Source organism: Capra hircus, chromosome 10 (assembly GCF_001704415.2).
Source record: "Capra hircus breed San Clemente chromosome 10, ASM170441v1, whole genome shotgun sequence".
NCBI lineage: Eukaryota > Metazoa > Chordata > Mammalia > Artiodactyla > Bovidae > Capra > Capra hircus.
The window spans coordinates 66,551,037-66,569,626 of NC_030817.1; the positions used below are offsets into that span (position 1 = coordinate 66,551,037).

Genomic DNA, 18,590 nt, shown 5'->3' on the forward strand with positions numbered 1-18,590 from the left:
CAGTCTTCTTAAGGCCAAAGTAGAGAAGATTATCTTGTAGAGATTAGTATGGCCCTGGAAAGCTACATCAGTGTTTATTTGAAGCATTATTGTGGTTAAATATTCTCTTATGGGCTAGGAGGTATCAAGTTTGCATTTATATCATCCCGTATCTAGGGGAGAATGTGTTTGTAAACTGGCAGATGCCTTTTAACTTTTTGGTTTGCCCTTTATGATTTAACTGTGAAAGACGATAACATATAAATAAAATTATGAAATATTAGGCTTCATGATAAAATTCAAGGATAAATGAGCACAACTTCCAGTATTTTTGGAATCATGCCCTACAAGAAACCTCCAAACATGATCTGTTATCCATGTCTGCCTCTAGGGAAGCTGTGTTTAATGGAATGCAAATTAATGGACAGGTTTCTACTAGGACCTACCCAGCCTAGGGATTTAGCCAGGATACTTACTTCAGAGTAGTTCCTTCACTGGTATTCATATTTGCCATTGATGTGTCATCATTAAGTCGCTTCAGCTATTTTATTCAGAGCATCCTCATTTTACAGTGCAGGAAACAGACCTTTAGCAGTCAAGTGACTTTACCAAGGAAGAACTGCATCAAGGGATGAGAGCATCCTGATGTCAGTGTGTTTGTTTTTTCTCTTAAACTTGAACCCACAGAATAAAATTTATCTTACACTGAGATTTAATACATATCTACCATGTCAGAAAATCAGAAAAAATACTTATGCTTATGACCTGTGATATAATATTTTCTAATCTGTTCTTTTTATTTCTGTAACTTATATGTACCAAACCCACCAGACTGATTTCATGACCAGTGATAGGTATGACCTGCAGTTTTAATAACACTGGTAATGAATTTCTGGTTTTGTTCCTCATTATAGTCATGAAGAAAAGGGATCAGCAGCTTGATTTAGAGGGCTATAAAGTTTGTTCATCAGTATAATACAATCCCTTTCCTGTAGAAATGTTCTGGAAAATAACCTCAGGTGACAGAAACATGAAAATGCAAGATAGTCTTGAATATATTCGTGTTATCTGCAAGAACTGGGCTTGAACTGAGCCCCTAATTGCATGTGTGTACACAGATAAACCTTACAGTCAGTCTGTCCTTTCTGATCCGGCATGGCCTTTGTTCCTAAAAGATATTCAGTGAATATTTACTGCCTGAATGAGTGACAGGCACACCTACTGATTTATTTGTATAATCCTTGGTTTCTTCAAAAGGATATAGGATATAGAGGGGAACTGAGAAAACTATATCTTATCATTTCTGTTAAGGGCAATGTTGGCATCCATCAGAAAAGTGCTTTAATTTTAGCCTGTCTTCATGCCTTAATCCTAAATTCAACTGAATACTTAGAAGTCATAACCTGAGTCTTAATCCTGACCTCTGGTCATTTTTCTGGACTAACTTTTTTCATATGAAGTTGAGTCCTTCGGAGTTATGATCATTAGTTCCCAGATTATTGAAAGTCATGATTCTTTGGGGAAACATCAGGAAATACTGACTTATTTTTCCCCACTGTATGAACTGGGAATAGTTGGACTTGCTAAACAGTTGACTATTACAGAGACGTCTCTACTTCCATGGCATATTTTTCTGTTACTTTTGCCAAATATTTTAAATTATATTGCCTATCAATCAGTATTAGTGGGCAGCAAAAGTTTATCTGCAGATTGGAAGATGACTGCCGTAATTTCGTTTTAGCAACCCAGCACCTTTGTTGACACCTTTCAGTGTGTCAGAGAAACGTGGATCAGGTCTGGGTAACCACCAAAACCTTCTAGGCCTAGACATTGTTCTCTGTCCAGAGATCCCTCTCTTTTGCCACATGCCAGTTTTCATTTTCAGTTTTTCCTCTTAAAATATCTCTCCCTCTCTCTCTTCTGCAGGAATGACATTTTCGTGTTCCTGCTAAGTACACGAGCTGGAGGACTGGGTATCAATCTGACTGCCGCAGATACCGTAAGTAACGAGCTAAAAATATACTGGATATGTAGTTTTTCTACTGTAAATATGTTGTTTGGTTGATACTATCCTTTATTATGTATCACAAACTTTTTATTTCTTTGCCTCTTGTTGTGTTAAAAAGAAGTAGTTGCATTTGCCCTGGAACATTTCAGCTTTCCTTTTTAGACTTTTTTTCTATTTTCTTATTCGAAGTTTCTTACACATTCATTCAACACAGATTTAGTAAAAGTATACTGTGTGTCTGATACTATTCTAAACACTTGGACTGTGTTAGGAAACTCAGCCAACAAGATTTGTTTGTTTTAGGAGCTGTAACTGAGCAAATCAGAAAGGGTTGTTTTATGACTCTTATGTGTTATTCCATCATAGGAAAAACTCATATTTTTATATCCTAAACTTCTAAACATGGTTGGAGAGCAATGAAATTGGTGATTTAAAAAATAAAAAGACATCAAATTATCCCTTTATGCCTACTCTCCTTAGAGGGATGCTTCAGCATCTGAAGTATCTGAAGTATGGGAGAAGAAAAGAACATTCCTTTTGTATCTCAAAACTATTCCCAAGATACAATATATATTTAAAAACAATTTCGGTAACCTTGAGACATAAAAATGCATAAGTGGGAAATTGTTTTGTAGATGGCATGACTCTACAAATACCATTTAATGTGGTCTTTGTGGTACCTCTGTGAAATACAGAACATCAGAATCCCTACAAATAGGAGAAAGATGCAAACTCTGGAGGGTCATGGAGAAATGAAGTCCAAAGGTGAAGAAGCTTGGATAAATTCACAGCAGTAGATCTGAACTAGACCCCCTGTTTCCCAGGTTCCACTTCTAGACTGTCCATTCTTTCTCCTTGTTAACTGCTGCACTGTAGAATTGCTTGCCTTCAAGTATGGAAAAACAGAATCCATAACATCACCGAGTAGAGTCTCAGCCACAGGACTCAGCTGAACTTTCCTCAGCATCTAAACTTCAGCCAGTTAACCTTTTTGGAACTGGGTTCCATGGCCTCAGGTCTGCTGGAGGCATAACTGGGTAGATTCTGTAACTTACCTGTACATCATAAGCCTCAGTCATCTTGAGAGAAGGCAGTCAGTGGTAGTAGTGTTGTTCTGGGGAGTCCTCTAATGAGGTAGCTCACTTGGTGCCATGTTAGCAGAAATTTGCCTTTCCCTTTGCCCCTTGGTTCCCTGCTCTAGTTTTTACGCATACTGGCCCAATTAGTCATAGTCTTTTTCTTTTTCTTTTTTTTTTCTTTTTTCTGATTAATTACTTTGGTTGTAAATTTGTGGGTGGTAGAGGGCAGGTTCCATAGTTTTTAGATTCCTTCAAATTAGAGAAATGAGACATGGGTTTGAATCCCAGCTCTGCTATTCACTATGTGAATGTGAAGCAGTTGCTTGACTGCTCTAAGCCATGGTTTCCTCCTCAATAGAATGAATATAATAATCCTTCCTTCTCCTATAGCTGTGAAATGTTGCCTAGAAAGCATGTGTGCCCAGTGCCTGCACATTAATAGCCCTCAGGGATCCTGCGGCCCTTGTAGCTCCTAATGAGAGAGCCAGGTCCAGAACTTTGTTATTTATACTAGGCCGCAAACAGCCTTCCTTTCCCTTAGGCCTTGTCTGCCTGGCTCTGTGCTCAGCTCTGCTACTAAGGGAAAACTGGGGATGGGAGTCCAGGGAAGGCTTTGGATTCCCAGGGTGGGTAAAAAAAAAGTCACACATGATATGGATTGAAGGGCCAGAGCTGGGACCTGGGAGCCTCAGAGGAGGAAGAGAGATGGATGGGGAGGTGGTACTCCAGAACCCTGCACTGGTGCAGCATTGCTATGTCCTGGAGGCGTGGCTGGAAGAGGGTGGAAACTCTCAGGGTCTTCCCAGGGGCAGGAGCCTCTTCTCCAGCACCTTTGTCCCCTCCAGGGTTGGTAGATAAGCCTCTCCTGGAAGAGTGCTCTGTCACTGCACAGCCCCCCAAAAACTGAGCCTGAGTTTATCTCTAGGTCTCCCGCTTCCCCCTTCTTGCCCTGGTCTCCACATGCCAACTGCAGTTATCCTCAGAGAGTCATGGGTACTTGGGTAAGAATGCCAAGCATGTCTCTTGCCACACTAGGTTCTTCCCTCATACCAAGCAGCGCCTAATGGGGCAGGCCAGGCACAGATTGGAGGATTTGGAGACAAGTAACTTGGTTCTTGGATGGATGTTGAAACACTGTTTAGTGTGTGGGTGGGTCCCAGTTATTATATTTATCTAATCCCCATGCTCCCCCACCCACTCCCCTCCACATCCCGGGCTTTGCTCCAACTAGCCAAAGCCAATGAATATTTGAAATAGAAAATTGAGCTCGTAGGAACTGATCCAGACACAGATTCAGTTCAGCAAAGTGTTAAGTTCTGTCCCGGGTTAAAGGGGATCCTCCGACCGTGGCCTAGGAGTTGACAGCAGTGGGCCCAATTAATCTTACTCTTAATGTGAGTACAAGATTGATCACTTTCTCCTAGCTGATCTTTTGGACTCCACTCTCAGCTCCCCAGCCCCATACCTCCTCAATTTGTTTATACCCTTCTTTATCAGCCATGCTAATCCCTTGCTTAAAACTCTTCAGGGAGTCTCTGTCATCTACAAGATAAAGTGTAAGCTCTTTTACACATACAAGACTGGATGTGAATCATGTGGGTCAAGGAGAAGTCCAAGGTGTTCAATGTGAGGAACTAGGATGATGGAGGTACCAGCTACTGATTAAGGGAAAGTGCACAGAGGAATGGATTTGAGAAAGGAACTCAAGAGTTTGGTTTGGGGTGTATTAAGTTCAAGGTTCTTGGCAGACATTAAGTAGCTGTGTCATGCAGGCAGTAGAGTGTGGTTTTTAGGAAAAAGATTGAGGCTCAAGATATATTTTGGAGTCACCAGGTCATAGGTAATGTTTAAGGCCGTGAGGCTGGATGAGGTCACCTGGGGAGACCTAGCATTGGTTCATTTGATTAAACTATCTTTCCGTTCTCAGCCTGCCTATCTCAGGTTTGAACTATGGTTTCTTAAGGAATGGTTCACCTAGTCATTCATTGGAATAACCAAAAATAAGCAAGTTTGAGGGGGCAGAGCTGCATCATGCTTCTGGTGTTGTGGGTTTTTTGCGCAGGCTTCTCTTATTGTGGACCGCGGACTCTAGGCGGAGATTCAGTAGTTGGAGCGTGTGGGCTCTTGAGCGTATGGCCTCGGTAATTGTGGTGCATGGGCTTCGTTGCTCCATGGCATGTGGAATCTTCCCAGACCAGGGATCGAACCTGTATCCCCTGCATTGCAGGCAGATTCCCATCCACTGAGCCACCAGGGAAGTCCCATGCTTCTAGTTCTCACAGCTTGTCTTTCACAAGTGAACTACTCCTGCTGGTCAGGAAGAACCCTAACCCCACAACTAGAGGAGCAGAAATAGGTATTCTCTTTACATCCTGGGACATAGAGGCTCTGAATATTCTGAGTCTCCCAATTCTGATATAGTTTACATTTAATTTTGAGGGGAAGGCTAAGGGACTCACAGATTAGAACCTCTTAGAATACTCAGGAAAAAAAAAAAAAATAGAACTACACGATTGAAGTGAGTTGCTAAGTAATGGTTTGTGTGGAGTCAAGTTATACTCCCTGTGTGTATTATTAGAGAAACAATAAGTTTAACCACTTGCCTGGCATTTTTCCTTTGCCCTGAGATTATTTAGCTTTGGAAGATCCCCAGAACCATTTATGGACAAGGAAGAGGTTAGTCACCCTAAACTGTCAGGAAAAACTTAATGTTTTATGATTGAGAATGCATATATAAACATGTATTTGTAAACAGTGAGACTCTGACTCACTCTTTTAATAAAAACATGATTTTAGCATGAAATTAATGGCAGCTGCCCCTTACTTTCTGCCTTGTTCTTTGTGTATTCTTCCTAAAGTAGGCATTTGACATTTTTTTTTAAGATTTAAAATGTTTTATTTTTTATTTTTTATTTTTTATTTTTTTAAATTTTAAAATCTTTGATTCTTACATGCGTTCCCAAACATGAACCCCCCTCCCACCTCCCTCCCCATAACATCTCTCTGGGTCATCCCCATGCACCAGCTCCAAGCATGCTGTATCCTACATCAGACATAGACTGGCGATTCAATTCTTACATGATAGTATACATGTTAGAATGTCATTCTCCCAAATCATCCCACTTGACATTTTTTAGTAAGGGATTGTTATAAACTGCACTGTTGGTTTTGTTTTTGTGTTAGACTGTTTTAAATGTTTATGTAGAAAGAGATTGAGGAGCTTTTGTCCCATAGTAGCAAGCAGTGTGAGAAGTCTTATGTCCCATGAGACACCGAGACAGCTTTCAGCCCTCCCAAGGAACTGAACTTCTAACTCATTCTCCCCCCATTCCCTCCAAGTGTTGGTCCAGCTGTTTCCAGTTGTTCCTCTCAATTTTCCCATTTTCACTCCCTCATCCCCTGAAACTCTCTGTCTTTGACTTAGAGAGCCAAGAGCATCCCACACATCTCAGCTCTCACCTTCTTCCTTTGCTTCCCCTTCCCAGTGTCCTCCCAGCTTGCTGTTTACAACTTCATAAAAGTGCTGACAATTAATATATTTCCCCTTAGTCATTGCTGGGCCACGCATTGTGGAGTGGCTCTGATCTTTCCTAGTTAAGTCAGTTGTTGCATTCTTAATTGTTGCTTGTTTTTCTCTAGAATGTCACTGAGCTCCATAAAGACGGGTGTCATAACTGTCCTACTCTGATGGACATTGTCTCCCCTGAGTTTATGTCATTGTTGATTCAGTGTTCATTTTTTATTGTTGAGGTAGATAATAACCATACATCTCATCTGGTGTTTATATCTCTCTTATTTTTATCTTAACTTGCTAGCTTATACATGTTTCATATTATTTTTCTCTGTGTCTTTTTCTAGGTAGAATTTTTTTTTTTAAACATCAACAGCTTATTAGATTAGGGCTAAGTAGAATCTTAGTTTATTCTCTCTTCCTCACCAGTTCTTTACCTCTTCTAATCCATTTGAATGATAAAAGCCACTAAATTGGGGAAAGAGGGCACTTGAAAGTTAAATTGCAAACCTATCTCCTTAGGCTCCAATCTTCTTACTGTTGATGACCTCAAAAGAACCCAAGTTGAGTCAGGTTTGGTTGCCACTGAGACGTCTAGGAAAAATGTGAATATGGAGGAAACACTTGTGAAATGATTCATAATATAGGGTTGCCCATTATGAGTTCATGCTGAACTATTCATTGCCTTAGGCTTGGACTACTGAAGGTACTGTCTTTTGGGTGTGACATCAGCTCTCATTTTCCACATATGCAGTCATGTTAGGTTTGTTGGGCAAATAGTTGCCTCCACCCCAGTTCAGTTGGAGGTCTCACTTTCATTAACTCTGTCCTCTCTTCCTTTGTTCTCCCTGAAAGTTTAAACTGAATTTTCTAGAATTTTGCCTATCCTGTTGACGTTCCAAAATGTCCTGTGGTCAGGTTTTCTGTATTCCTCTAACAAGTGACAAACGTTGTATACTTCCAAATCCTAAATCTGTGGACACTGGCTTAACAATAAGCTTTCATAATGATTTTCTTTCTTTGGCAGGCAGTTTGTAATTTCTTTTTCCTCAAGGATTCTAACTTACACTAAAAGTTGAGGAATTATACCTCATATGAGAGCGTGACAAAAGGAGCTCCATAAGAAAGAGCCAGTGGGGGGTTCTTACTATTAGAGGAAAAAAACATTAAAAATGCTGATGCATTTTATCCATCCTCGCATCAAGTGAGTTCTGCAGAAAATGGCAAAAGAATTGCTTCCATTATTAAATGAGAAAGTAAATTACTTAGGAATAGTGTTAACCATAAGTCATAAGTCGCGTCCAACTCTTTGCGACCCCATGGACCATAACCTACCAGGCTCCTCCGTCCATGAGATTTTCCAGGCAAGAATACTGGAGTGGGTTGCCATTTCCTTCTCCAGGAGATCTTCCCAACCCAGGGATTGAACCCGGGTCTCCGGCATTGTAGGCAGACGCTTTACCATCTGAGCCACCAGGGAAGTAGTGTTAAGCAATGGAAAAAGCATCTAGAGGAACAGTGTCAAGAGAGATGAATTACTCTTTTGCTTACATTTTAGCACTTTTTCTAGTTTGGATCACATCTTAGAGATTCTAGTATCAATTGAGTAGTATTTGTAGAATCCTACTTTGTTCTGGTGGATGGTGTCTGTCCTCCAATAGCACTAGGCAGGAAAATTTGTAAAATACATAATACATACGAAATAATCGGATACCTTTAGAAAATAGTGATTACGTGGGAGCTTGGACCAGGATAGGCAATGCAACATTTTGCTAATAGTGCAGGTTCTTAAAGGAGACTATTAAGACTGTGAACTCAGGCCAGTCTTCCTAATTTATGAGATGAAGGAAATATATCAGGTTTTTATGAAAATTTAGGGAGATATGTATGCACATCTGTTTTAAGTGCTTAACAGGTTTCGACCATTGTAATTTCTAATAGGAATTCATAAGGAATAGGAAAAGGAAACATTGTTACAGGCAAGAGAGATCAGGGAGGTCTTAAGTCAGAAAATCAGCTTGAGCAAGAAGTGGTGCAGTCAAACTAACATAAGTGAGGGATACCAAAGAGAACTATCTGACAAAAGGGAAGAGGTGTGTTTATATTAGGAAAGAATAAAAGTGAAGTTGTCTTGGTATATAGCTGCTGGTGCTGCTAAGTCGCTTCAGTCGTGTCTGACTCTGTGCGACCCCGTAGACGGCAGCCCACCAGGCTCCGCCATCCCTGGGATTCTCCAGGCAAGAACACCGGAGTGGGTTGCCATTTCCTTCTCCAGTGCATGAAAGTGAAAAGTGAAAGTGAAGTCGCTCAGTTGTGCCCAACTCTTAGCGACCCCATGGATTGCAGCCCACCAGGTTCCTCTGTCCATGTGATTTTCCAGGCAAGAGTACTGGAGTGGGGTGCCATTGCCTTCTCCAAAGTAAACTGAAGAAAGAGACTGCGATCTCAGAAACCCACTGATCTTGAAGCAGCAGTGAGCCAGATGTAGGTGGTGAGGTCCTGGCCCAGGAGAAGGACAGTGGGAATATAGAAAGAATGGGTTTATTTCTGAAGAAGTACTGGCTAGATTTGGTGACTTGGTTGAACGTAGAGGAAGACACATGAGCGATGAGGGTAACTTTGAACTGGCTTTCTTTTAAGAGATCCACTGTGTTGATAGTGGCTTCAGGACTGAAGATCCAAGATTCTATTGGTTTTAGGATCACCTATGGTTCAGGGGAGTAGGGAGTACATTTTGTTCTTTGTGTTTGTTGTTTAGCAAACTAGAAGTAGCTTCCAGAGAACCCTTTAAACATTTCTTGCCTGAAATTCAAGAGACAGGAAATGACCCTGTTAGTGGGAACCTGAGAATGCCAGGAAAGCCATGCCTGTCTCTTACCAAGGTAGGCTTAGGGTTAAAAAGAAGAATTTCACATCCCAGGCCCACTGCTTATTTAGTCTGTGTGATCTTGGATAAAGTCTCTTGAGTTCCCTGAGTCTCAGTTTCCTCATCTAATTATATAAAGTAGGGGTTTTTAATAGTGACTAAATCATATGGTAGTGGAATTTAAGTGAGTTAATACACATAAAACATCTAGTGCAATGATTGGCAAATAGTAAGCCCTGGATGTTAAGTGTTAATATTGTTGCCACTCTCTTTTTAACCCTCAGAGTCTTTCACCCAGAGCAGGTGAAGGAATGGCTTGGTTTTATGAGTAGATATCTTTCATCTTTATATCATAGAAAAAAATCTGGTATCAAACTGTTGAAATAGATAATGGCTGGGTTGCCGTCAGAATTCCTGGTGTTGCCCTGAGAGCGCCTCAGTCTTTGCTGTATTCTTGTCCTGCCTGCACAGGTGATTTTTTACGATAGCGATTGGAACCCCACTGTAGACCAGCAGGCCATGGACAGGGCCCACCGCTTGGGGCAGACAAAGCAGGTTACCGTCTACCGACTCATCTGTAAGGGCACCATTGAAGAACGCATTCTGCAGCGAGCCAAGGAGAAGAGCGAGGTAAGGAGAAGGCAAAGGAGGCACTGTGCTGGCAGAGAAAGTAGTTCAGCCACAGTGACTGACTGAGACGCAGACGCTCGGCTTTCCCTGGTCATGAAAGCGCTGAAACTTCTTGTGACTAGAAGATAAAATAAAGTCTGTACAAAAGCAGCGTGCACTGGCCTAGCCATTCCTCACTCCTTTTCTTCTGGAACGGTATCTACACCCTGTATTCTCCCGTCGTTCATTTGAAGAAGACCCCAGTTGTGGCCCTCGTTTTTGACATAGTTTCACGTTCATGGGAAGAAGAAATAGCCTTTATCCTGCCCTAGTATTCTCGGTGTGATCAGCCTCTGAGCTGTATGCTTAATTTGCTAGTTTCTAAAGAAATTATCATTTTTGGTTCTTTTCCTTCTTGATTCAATATAATTGGATCTTACAGATATCAACAGTTTCAAGCAAAGACGTTCTCATTGTCCTTTCTGTTGGCACAAATGACCTGGGTGAGCCTGTCACATGAATGAAAAAAAAAAATAGGAAATCCAGGGGCCTCACCGGAATTACAGATTGAGAAACTTGTTTCTTTCTTTTTGGATATTTTCCATAAGGGAACAGATGCCTATCGGTGATTTTTTTTTTTTTTTTTTTTTGCTTTGGATTAGATTCAACGGATGGTGATTTCTGGTGGAAACTTCAAACCAGATACCTTGAAACCCAAAGAGGTGGTTAGTCTTCTTCTAGACGATGAAGAGTTGGAAAAGAAATGTACGTACTCTAGACCTCTTATTAATGCGCTGTCCTTACAGAGATGATTCCTCTGGCTCCACGTATCTGAAAATGAAAGGGCCCTTAACTATGTCCCAAGGGTAGACAAAGACAGACTGTGTTTGAGGAGAAACACTTTTTTGGTTAATATTTTGTTTTAAAGCTCAAACAAGGATATGTTACGGAGTATAAGGAAATAGGTGTATTTTAAGAGTAATACGACTTCAAATAAATGTGTACAGGAAGGCTATCTCCTAGATTTCCTCAGCAGTAATGAATTTACTCTCTTCTGTCCAGAGAAATAGTTTTGTGAAATTAATGGAAAAGTTGGAAAAGCACACTGCCATATGTAATATTCAGACCCTTCTCCCAGTATTTCTGGCTTTTGAGAAGCCAGAAAGTGGGTTTCAGACTTAACCTTGTAAACTTCTGCAGGCGTGGACAGCATCACATCAGAAAATGTGCTGAAGCACCTTTCTTATGGTGCTCACGTGTGCCACCGCCTTCTGAAAACCTGTCAGGACTCTGTAACCATCTCGATCTGTGCAGTGCACAGATACTAAAAGGCTGAAAAGAAAAGGAAAAAGGAAAGGCATGGAAAGGCCCATGACAATGAGACTGAATCATGGTCTGAACCCCAAAACTGTTTAGAACCCAAGGAACTCTGTTCGTTCTCCAAGTTAGGAAACCACCAGTTATCTGCCTGCCTTAAATGGATAGAAGTCATACCTTGAATCATAATATCCAAAGAATAAGCCCACCTTAGTTTCAGAGAATAAGTATCAACATTGCCACAGGTGCTTCATTAGATCTTAAAATTTTCTTGATAGTGAGACTTCGGCAAGAAGAGAAACGCCAGCAGGAGGAAACCAACCGAGTTAAAGAACGCAAGCGCAAGCGGGAAAAGTACGCAGAGAAGGTATGTCAAGTTGGGGTGGTGGACTGGGGCTGATGGGGGTGCTGAGTGGTCCCTCCAGAAAAGACTGTAGAATACAGGCTTGTCATCTTGGTTGCTGGTTGGTATCCAGCTCCATCTGTGTATGTTGTGTAACAGTTCTGTCCTGACTGACGATCGAGCAGGAGAAATGCAGCCTTGGTAGGGTTATATGGGTCTGTGGTCACATGTAATTGTAGAAACCTTTTGCTGGGACTTTTTTTAAAAGCTTAAGTCCAAATGTGAGTAAGATGAATGTTAGATTATTAGATTCTGCAGAATCTTAAAAAGGGCCTAAGAGGTCATTAGATCCAGCCCTTCTGCCACAATTCTTCTAGTATCATCTACTACTGGAAAATTAAATCACTGTCACGCTATTCATCTTTCTCCAATTCGTGCCAAGGATTTGGGCTGAGCTGTTTTTTGCTTTGTTTTTGTTTTTGTATCCCTTCTGACATTTCCTGCTTGAGCCCACCAGCCTAGCTGCAACATGGGATGTAGTTCCCCTCCATTTCTTCCTGTCTTGCTGTTTCTGCACATGTGCCAGTAATCCTTATCATAACCTAGTCTTTATTGTTGTTTAGTTCCTAAGTCATGTCCGACTCTGCGAACCCGTAGACCGTAGCCCAGCAGGCTCCTCTGACCATGGGATTTCCCAGGCAAGAATACTGGAGTGGGTTGCCATTTCCTTCTTCAGGGGATCTTCCCGATGCAAGGATCGAACCCAGGTCTCCTACATTGCAGGCAGATTCTTTACCATCTGATCCACCAGGGACGCCCCAAAGACATACCATATTATCCCTAATATAGATCTAGATACAAATGCTGTTAGGTGCAGTGGATGAATGTGATTCCCAGAATTTTCTAAGCACACTCTGATTCCACGTCGCTAACCTGTGACAAAGCCCTGCTGAACTTGGCTCTAGCACTGTTTGGTGTAGCTCAGTCATTCAGTGCTTAAGCATTTTCATGTAAATTGAGGAGGTAATGAAAAGCCACCTCAGTATTCCTTGTGTATGAGAAGAACCTTCATTCCCCTTATGCATATTTAAAAAGAAGGCAGAGTGAAAACAGATGTGCAAAAATAAACTAAGAGCAGGGGCTCTCCCGCTTGTGGGGCTGCATTGGTTCAGCCTGATAAGTGCTGCGAGGCTGCCCTGGAAGCTGACCGACCCTCGCCCTGTTCGGATTCTGTTTGGCGCAGCTCCATTCAGTGTGACTGGCCTTTCAGCTCTGTATTATTATGGTAGAATATGCATAAACTTGTACTAAGTGATTCCTTTCCTCCTTCCTTGGGATTTTTTTTTTCTTTTTTAATATGCTAATTGAATAAAGTGAAACTTAGACGTTTACAAAGAGTCAAATATCTGTCATCACTTTCTTCTCCAACCCTACTTTTCTCTCAGTGCCTAGCCTCATGTTTTTTTCTGTATTTCTTGATTTGTGTGTTCTCAGAAGAAAAAAGAAGACGAATTGGATGGCAAAAGGAGAAAGGAGGGTATGAACCTGGTGATCCCATTTGTTCCCTCAGCTGATAACTCCAATCTCTCTGCGGATGGGGACGACTCCTTCATCAGCGTGGACTCAGCCATGCCCAGCCCTTTCAGTGAGGTGAGGCTCCTTTTATTAGTGATGCCTTCATCGCAGCAATGGGGGCTGTGTCCTTACTGGGTAGCTTTTGCTTTTTGGGGGATTTGCCTGCCTTGTAAAGGGGGTTTCACAAGGAATCCATCAGGAGAAAAGCAAATGAAGGCGAATTGCCTTCTTCAGAGCCACAGTAGGGGGTCTGAATCTCAGGAGTGATGCCAGGGAGGAGAGGGAATGGTGGGGAGGCCTAGGAAGTGTGTCCTCACTGAGTCACGAGGGCTGAAGGCTCTGAGAGGAGTGGTGATCATGACCCTTCCGCCTCTAGATCTCCATCAGCAGTGAGCTGCACACCGGCTCCATTCCCCCCGATGAGAGCAGCAGCGACATGCTGGTCATTGTGGACGACCCCGCCTCCTCAGCCCCTCAGTCCCGAGCCACCAACTCTCCTGCTTCCATAACGGGCTCTGTCTCAGACACTGTGAATGGTGAGTGATGCAGCTGTCCCTGCCACTTGGGCGAGGTCCTGGTTCCTTCTCAGATAATGGCATTTTCTGCCTCCTTTTGAAGAGTGGAGTAGAGCAGAAAACATTTGAAGGCTCTTTGTTTTACTAGCCTATTCAAGTGAAAGGGAGAATGAGAAGGCTTAAGGAAAACAAAATAAAAACTTCATAAAGATTTCGAACTTCTTTGTTTTCTAGCCATTCCTGTTCTTCATATTTCACCCGTATTTTGGCTAGTTTTTAGTTATAGTTAACTTCTCCGGGCCTTTCCGCTCTTTGTTCTATGGGGCCCAGTGTTGCTGCTATTTCTTGAGTCCCTCTAGGTTTGCAACTTGGGAGTAAAAGTCGATTCCCCAAGGCAGGAGAGCATTGGATTGTGCAGGTGAATCACGAGTAGCATACCCCCGGAGTTCGTTTAGTAATGACCCAGTTCAAAGAAAAAATCAGGAGCAATGGCGCCACTCTTAGAGAATGAAGAGCAACTTGACGTGTCAGGCCACTGTAGCTACTCACAGTTCTTACTAGTGCTGTGTGACTGTGTGGCTCAGCCATTAGATTGGGACACAGACCTCCCTAGGAGTCCTGAAACAAAACACCCCGAAAGCCATCTTCTGTGTCCAGGAGAAGATTCTCGTCACACATAAGAAATTGACTTTCTTTCCCCTCTTGACCAATTTGTTGCCACAGGGATTTCCATTCAGGAAATGCCAGCCGCAGGACGTGGTCATTCAGCCCGAAGCCGAGGCCGCCCTAAAGGTTCGGGAAGCACAGCCAAAGGAGCCGGGAAGGGCCGGAGCCGGAAGTCCACTGCAGGCAGTGCTGCCGCCATGGCAGGAGCCAAAGCAGGGGCTGCCGCAGCCTCCGCCGCGGCCTATGCTGCATACGGGTACAACGTGTCTAAAGGTGCGGGGGCCCTAGGGACTGAGGCGCCATTCTGGCTGGGGCCAGGCTGGAGGGCTGCTGAGCATTCTGCCAGGTAGAGTAGGCAGGACCCCTGGGCCCAGAGCCCGTGTTGGAGCGCGCCTCTGCACCAAGTGGTCCTGACACTCCCTGTGCTCTTGTGACCTAGTGTAGTGCTGCCTTCAGAGTGGAAGTAACTGAAAAACAAAAAGGTGAATTTCTTGACCATGTTGCTTAAACATTTCTCCTGCTTTGAGAACTGATTTTTTCCCCCAGACTCACATTTTAATAATTACATTTCTGTAGTGCAGACTAATATGGTTAACAGTTACCCAGTAGCTTAGTTGGTAAAGAATCCACCTGCAATGCAGGAGACCCCAGTTTGATTCCTGGGTTGGGAATATCTGCTGGAGAAGGGGTAGGTTACCCACTCCAATATTCTTGGGCTTCCCTTTTGGCTCAGCTGGTAAAGAATCCCCCTGCAATGTGGGAGACCTGGGTTGGAAAGATCCCTTGGAAAAGGGAAAGGCTACCCATTCCAGTATTCTGGCCTGAAGACTTTCATGGACTGTATAGTCCACAGGGTCGAAAAGAGTCGGACACAACTTAGCAACTTTCAGCTTTGTGAGCCACCACCTTAGGATTAAACACCTGCTGTAGGGATTTCCCTAGTGGTCCAGGGGTTAGGTCTCTGCTGTCATTGCTGAGGGCCTGGGTTCAGATCCCACTAAGAGCCCACAAGCCACACTGTGCCAAAACACATACACACACACAAAACCCAACACCTGTGTGCATGGGAGTATAACACATGGACCCCGTACCTGAATATATAATGAAAATGCGACAAGGAAGCCATGCCTGGGATGTGTTTAGCGGCAGTAGAAGGTAGTATGTTAGCATTGAGTGAGAGAAGAGGAAAGACCTTAATTGTAGTAGATCAGAAGGAGGAAGAACTATGTACTTGATGACTAAGTTTCCAGACTCAGAAGGAAAGAGAAGGTTGACAAAGGATATCCACTGGTGACAGAGGGTTTAACGACCTAGGCATATTGGAGGTCACCAAGCAGGTCAGTCAGACTGTGCTGCAAAGGGCCTGTGGGAGTCCAGGTTGGAAAGACCTGATGGGCAGAAGCTCATCAGATGTGTGACCATGGGCTGTCAGAGTGGTGAGAAGGGCAGCACTTGCCGTTTGGGCACTGCTCTCCATTCAGAACACATGCTCAAAATTTAGGGTGTTGCAGCAAGTAAAAGCATTATTGAATAGAAAGTTCTCAGTAAATGTTCATTTATCTCCCCTTTCTCCTCCTTTCTCCTTTGTTCAACAACTGTAAAGTATAATAGCCTAGCCCTGTGTTTCTTAACTTCTTGCCAGCTCATCACATCCTTGGGAAACAGCAGTCCTGGCAACAGTTAAGGCTGCCATGGCAGGGTTTCACCCCCACATGGGGCAAAACATGACACTCATGAGGCTTTCTTCTAGAGGCAGCAGGAGGCAGAGTGTCACAAGAAACATTGGCAGTGCTTGGTGACTGGGCATGGAAAGCAAGGGATTCGGTCATTGCCTACAGCTCCACTGTGGGTGAGAGTATTCACGAGTCTGCCTACCGAGCATGTAGAATTCCTTTTTAGGAATGTTAGAAAGAGTTGCTGTACAGGAGATTTGAACCAGCTCCTTAAAAGCAGTAGGTCTTAGAGAGCAGTGTGGCTGTGTGCAACGCAAGAGCTGTATGTGTAGACATAGGATAGAGTGGGCAGCCTTGTGCCCTCTGGTCAGATGGACTGCAGAGTAGAGGACATCTTCTGAAATTAAGAAGGAAGCAGCTCACAAGTGCTGTCCCAGGAAGGAAGCAGGCCTGTATAAGAAAACACAGAGCTGCCTGTCACAGCTCTTCCTGTAGCCTTGGCTTCCCAACGGGTAACGTGTGCTCTGCTCTTGAGTGCCTCGGTGACATCTGCTCCCTGTAGATGTAGTAATGTGGAGAGGGCTGGGCAGGTATTGGTTTTCTCTTACAGGAAAAAACAGTTGACAGGAACAACAAGTGGTACAGGGTTCCCCACAACCTCATCTCCGGACCTGACTCCAGGAACCAGGGTCGGGCGCTGAGGCAGTTCAGGTGGGATGGGCGCTTACACTCTTCTTGCCTCTCTTTCTCTCCCTGCAGGAATCTCTGCCAGCAGTCCTCTGCAGACGTCCCTCGTTCGGCCCGCTGGCCTTGCTGACTTTGGACCTTCAAGCGCCTCTTCTCCCTTGAGCTCCCCTTTAGGCAAAGGAAATAATCTTCCTGGGACTCCCAAGAGCCTCCACTTGACCAGCAGCCTAGCCCCAGACTCCCTGGTCCGCAAACAGGGCAAAGGCACCAACCCCGCGGGAGGACGGTAACCATCTGGCCCTCCAGCTTCCTTCAGCCACACCGGGGCTCACGCCCTGGCCTGCAGGCGGTCTGTGGATAGCTTGCCCAGTGCAGCATCTTCCATCCCAAGCCACGGGGCAGCAAGGACCAGCTGCAGCAAGGGAAAGACAGGCAGGTGGCTGGTGTGAGCACTTGGATCATCCATGTCTCTAGAGGAATGCTCTGGGGTTGCCTGTAGGAAAAAGGCCCAAGGACAGGGATCAGACCCACAGCCTCTCAAAGGACCTTATAGGCAAGTCTTAAACCTCACACTGGGGAAGGGCTGACAGAGACCCCGTCTCGATGCTCAGGCACATAGTCTCCATCCCCATTCCACTCTTCAGCTCTGGCCATGTCCCTTGCAAAGGCTCTGCAAGTGCTGTGAAGAGCCTTCCACGGTGGAGACTTCTCTTAGGGCTGTGATTTCCTGGGGGGCTCGGAAGGGAGGAAATCATGTAGTTGGCGTTCTCAGTTGAGCAACCCAAGTCTCCAAACCCATTCACCAGAGTGTTACGGCTGAGAGCAGCAAATACAGGACAAGGTGGTGGCTGTGAGGATGGCACAAGGCTAGAGGCAGCAGGCGTGGAGGCAGTTGTTTTCCCAGCATTTCCTCTCCTGCCCTGCATGGTTCGCATCAGAGAACCTTCAGGTCCCACCAGCAACTAGCCGCAGCTCCCACCCCGGGACTCCCAGAAGCCAGTAAGAGACCAGGAGCCACCTCAATCAGCAGGACAGTCTCACTGCCCCTCTTGCAGGCTCCCCTTGCCCCTCCTGAATGCACAGTCTCCCCTCCCTTGCCCTTCGGCCCCCTGCTTGGCTGTATGCACTGTCTGTATTGCACTGAGAAAGGAAGGGATGGTGGAGTGAGATGGAGAGGATGGAGCAAGGGCAGGCTCAGCACCCACCTCCCAGCCTGGCCCCGCCAGCCCAAGCTCGCTTCCCTTCAGGAGCGGCAAAGGGGTGGTGTTCACATGGGAGGTGTTTCTGCCTACCCCCAGCCTGATGTCCCTGGTGGAGCAGGTGCTTCTGGGCGGGTCCGCCTCTAATTTGCACACCTGAAAATCGCGGAATTGAGTTTAGATAGATTGATTTTTTAAACTTTTTTTTTGAGTAGGGGTGGTAGGGGAATCATTTAATTTAAATCATTAAGATTCCCCTGCCCAAACCCAGACTCCTGTGTACAGATGCTATTTAGAGGGAATCAGAAAAATGCCAAGCCTTTTTTCTCTTTGAATGTGCTGTCTATTTTTATAACTGAACCTGTACATATGTATAAAGAGAGACACATCTTTCTTTTACTAACTGGAGAAAAATCTTAAATAAAATGGAGTGAGATAATTTTATGTAAATTGAGGTGTCTGTGGTCTTTGCAGCTGCCTCTCCTTGGGGCCATCATAGGGCTCCTGGGGGAGAGTGGCAGGATGAAGAGGAAGCAGAACCCCGACATCATGATCATTCTTGT

The 18,590-nt window shown here is 44.2% G+C and overlaps 1 protein-coding gene across 1 annotated transcript in view; it reads left to right on the forward strand.

The window, feature by feature from the left end:
- The window catches only part of INO80 (INO80 complex subunit), a 125,033-nt gene extending 106,556 nt beyond the window's left edge, over positions 1-18,477 (forward strand). Inside the window, exons 29-36 of the mRNA XM_018054429.1 lie at positions 1,906-1,978; positions 9,915-10,073; positions 10,715-10,817; positions 11,648-11,736; positions 13,207-13,362; positions 13,664-13,823; positions 14,526-14,741; positions 16,901-18,477. Of these exons, the coding sequence (XP_017909918.1) occupies positions 1,906-1,978; positions 9,915-10,073; positions 10,715-10,817; positions 11,648-11,736; positions 13,207-13,362; positions 13,664-13,823; positions 14,526-14,741; positions 16,901-17,118 (1,174 nt within the window). The 3' untranslated portion in view covers positions 17,119-18,477. The remainder of the gene's footprint in view (positions 1-1,905; positions 1,979-9,914; positions 10,074-10,714; positions 10,818-11,647; positions 11,737-13,206; positions 13,363-13,663; positions 13,824-14,525; positions 14,742-16,900) is intronic.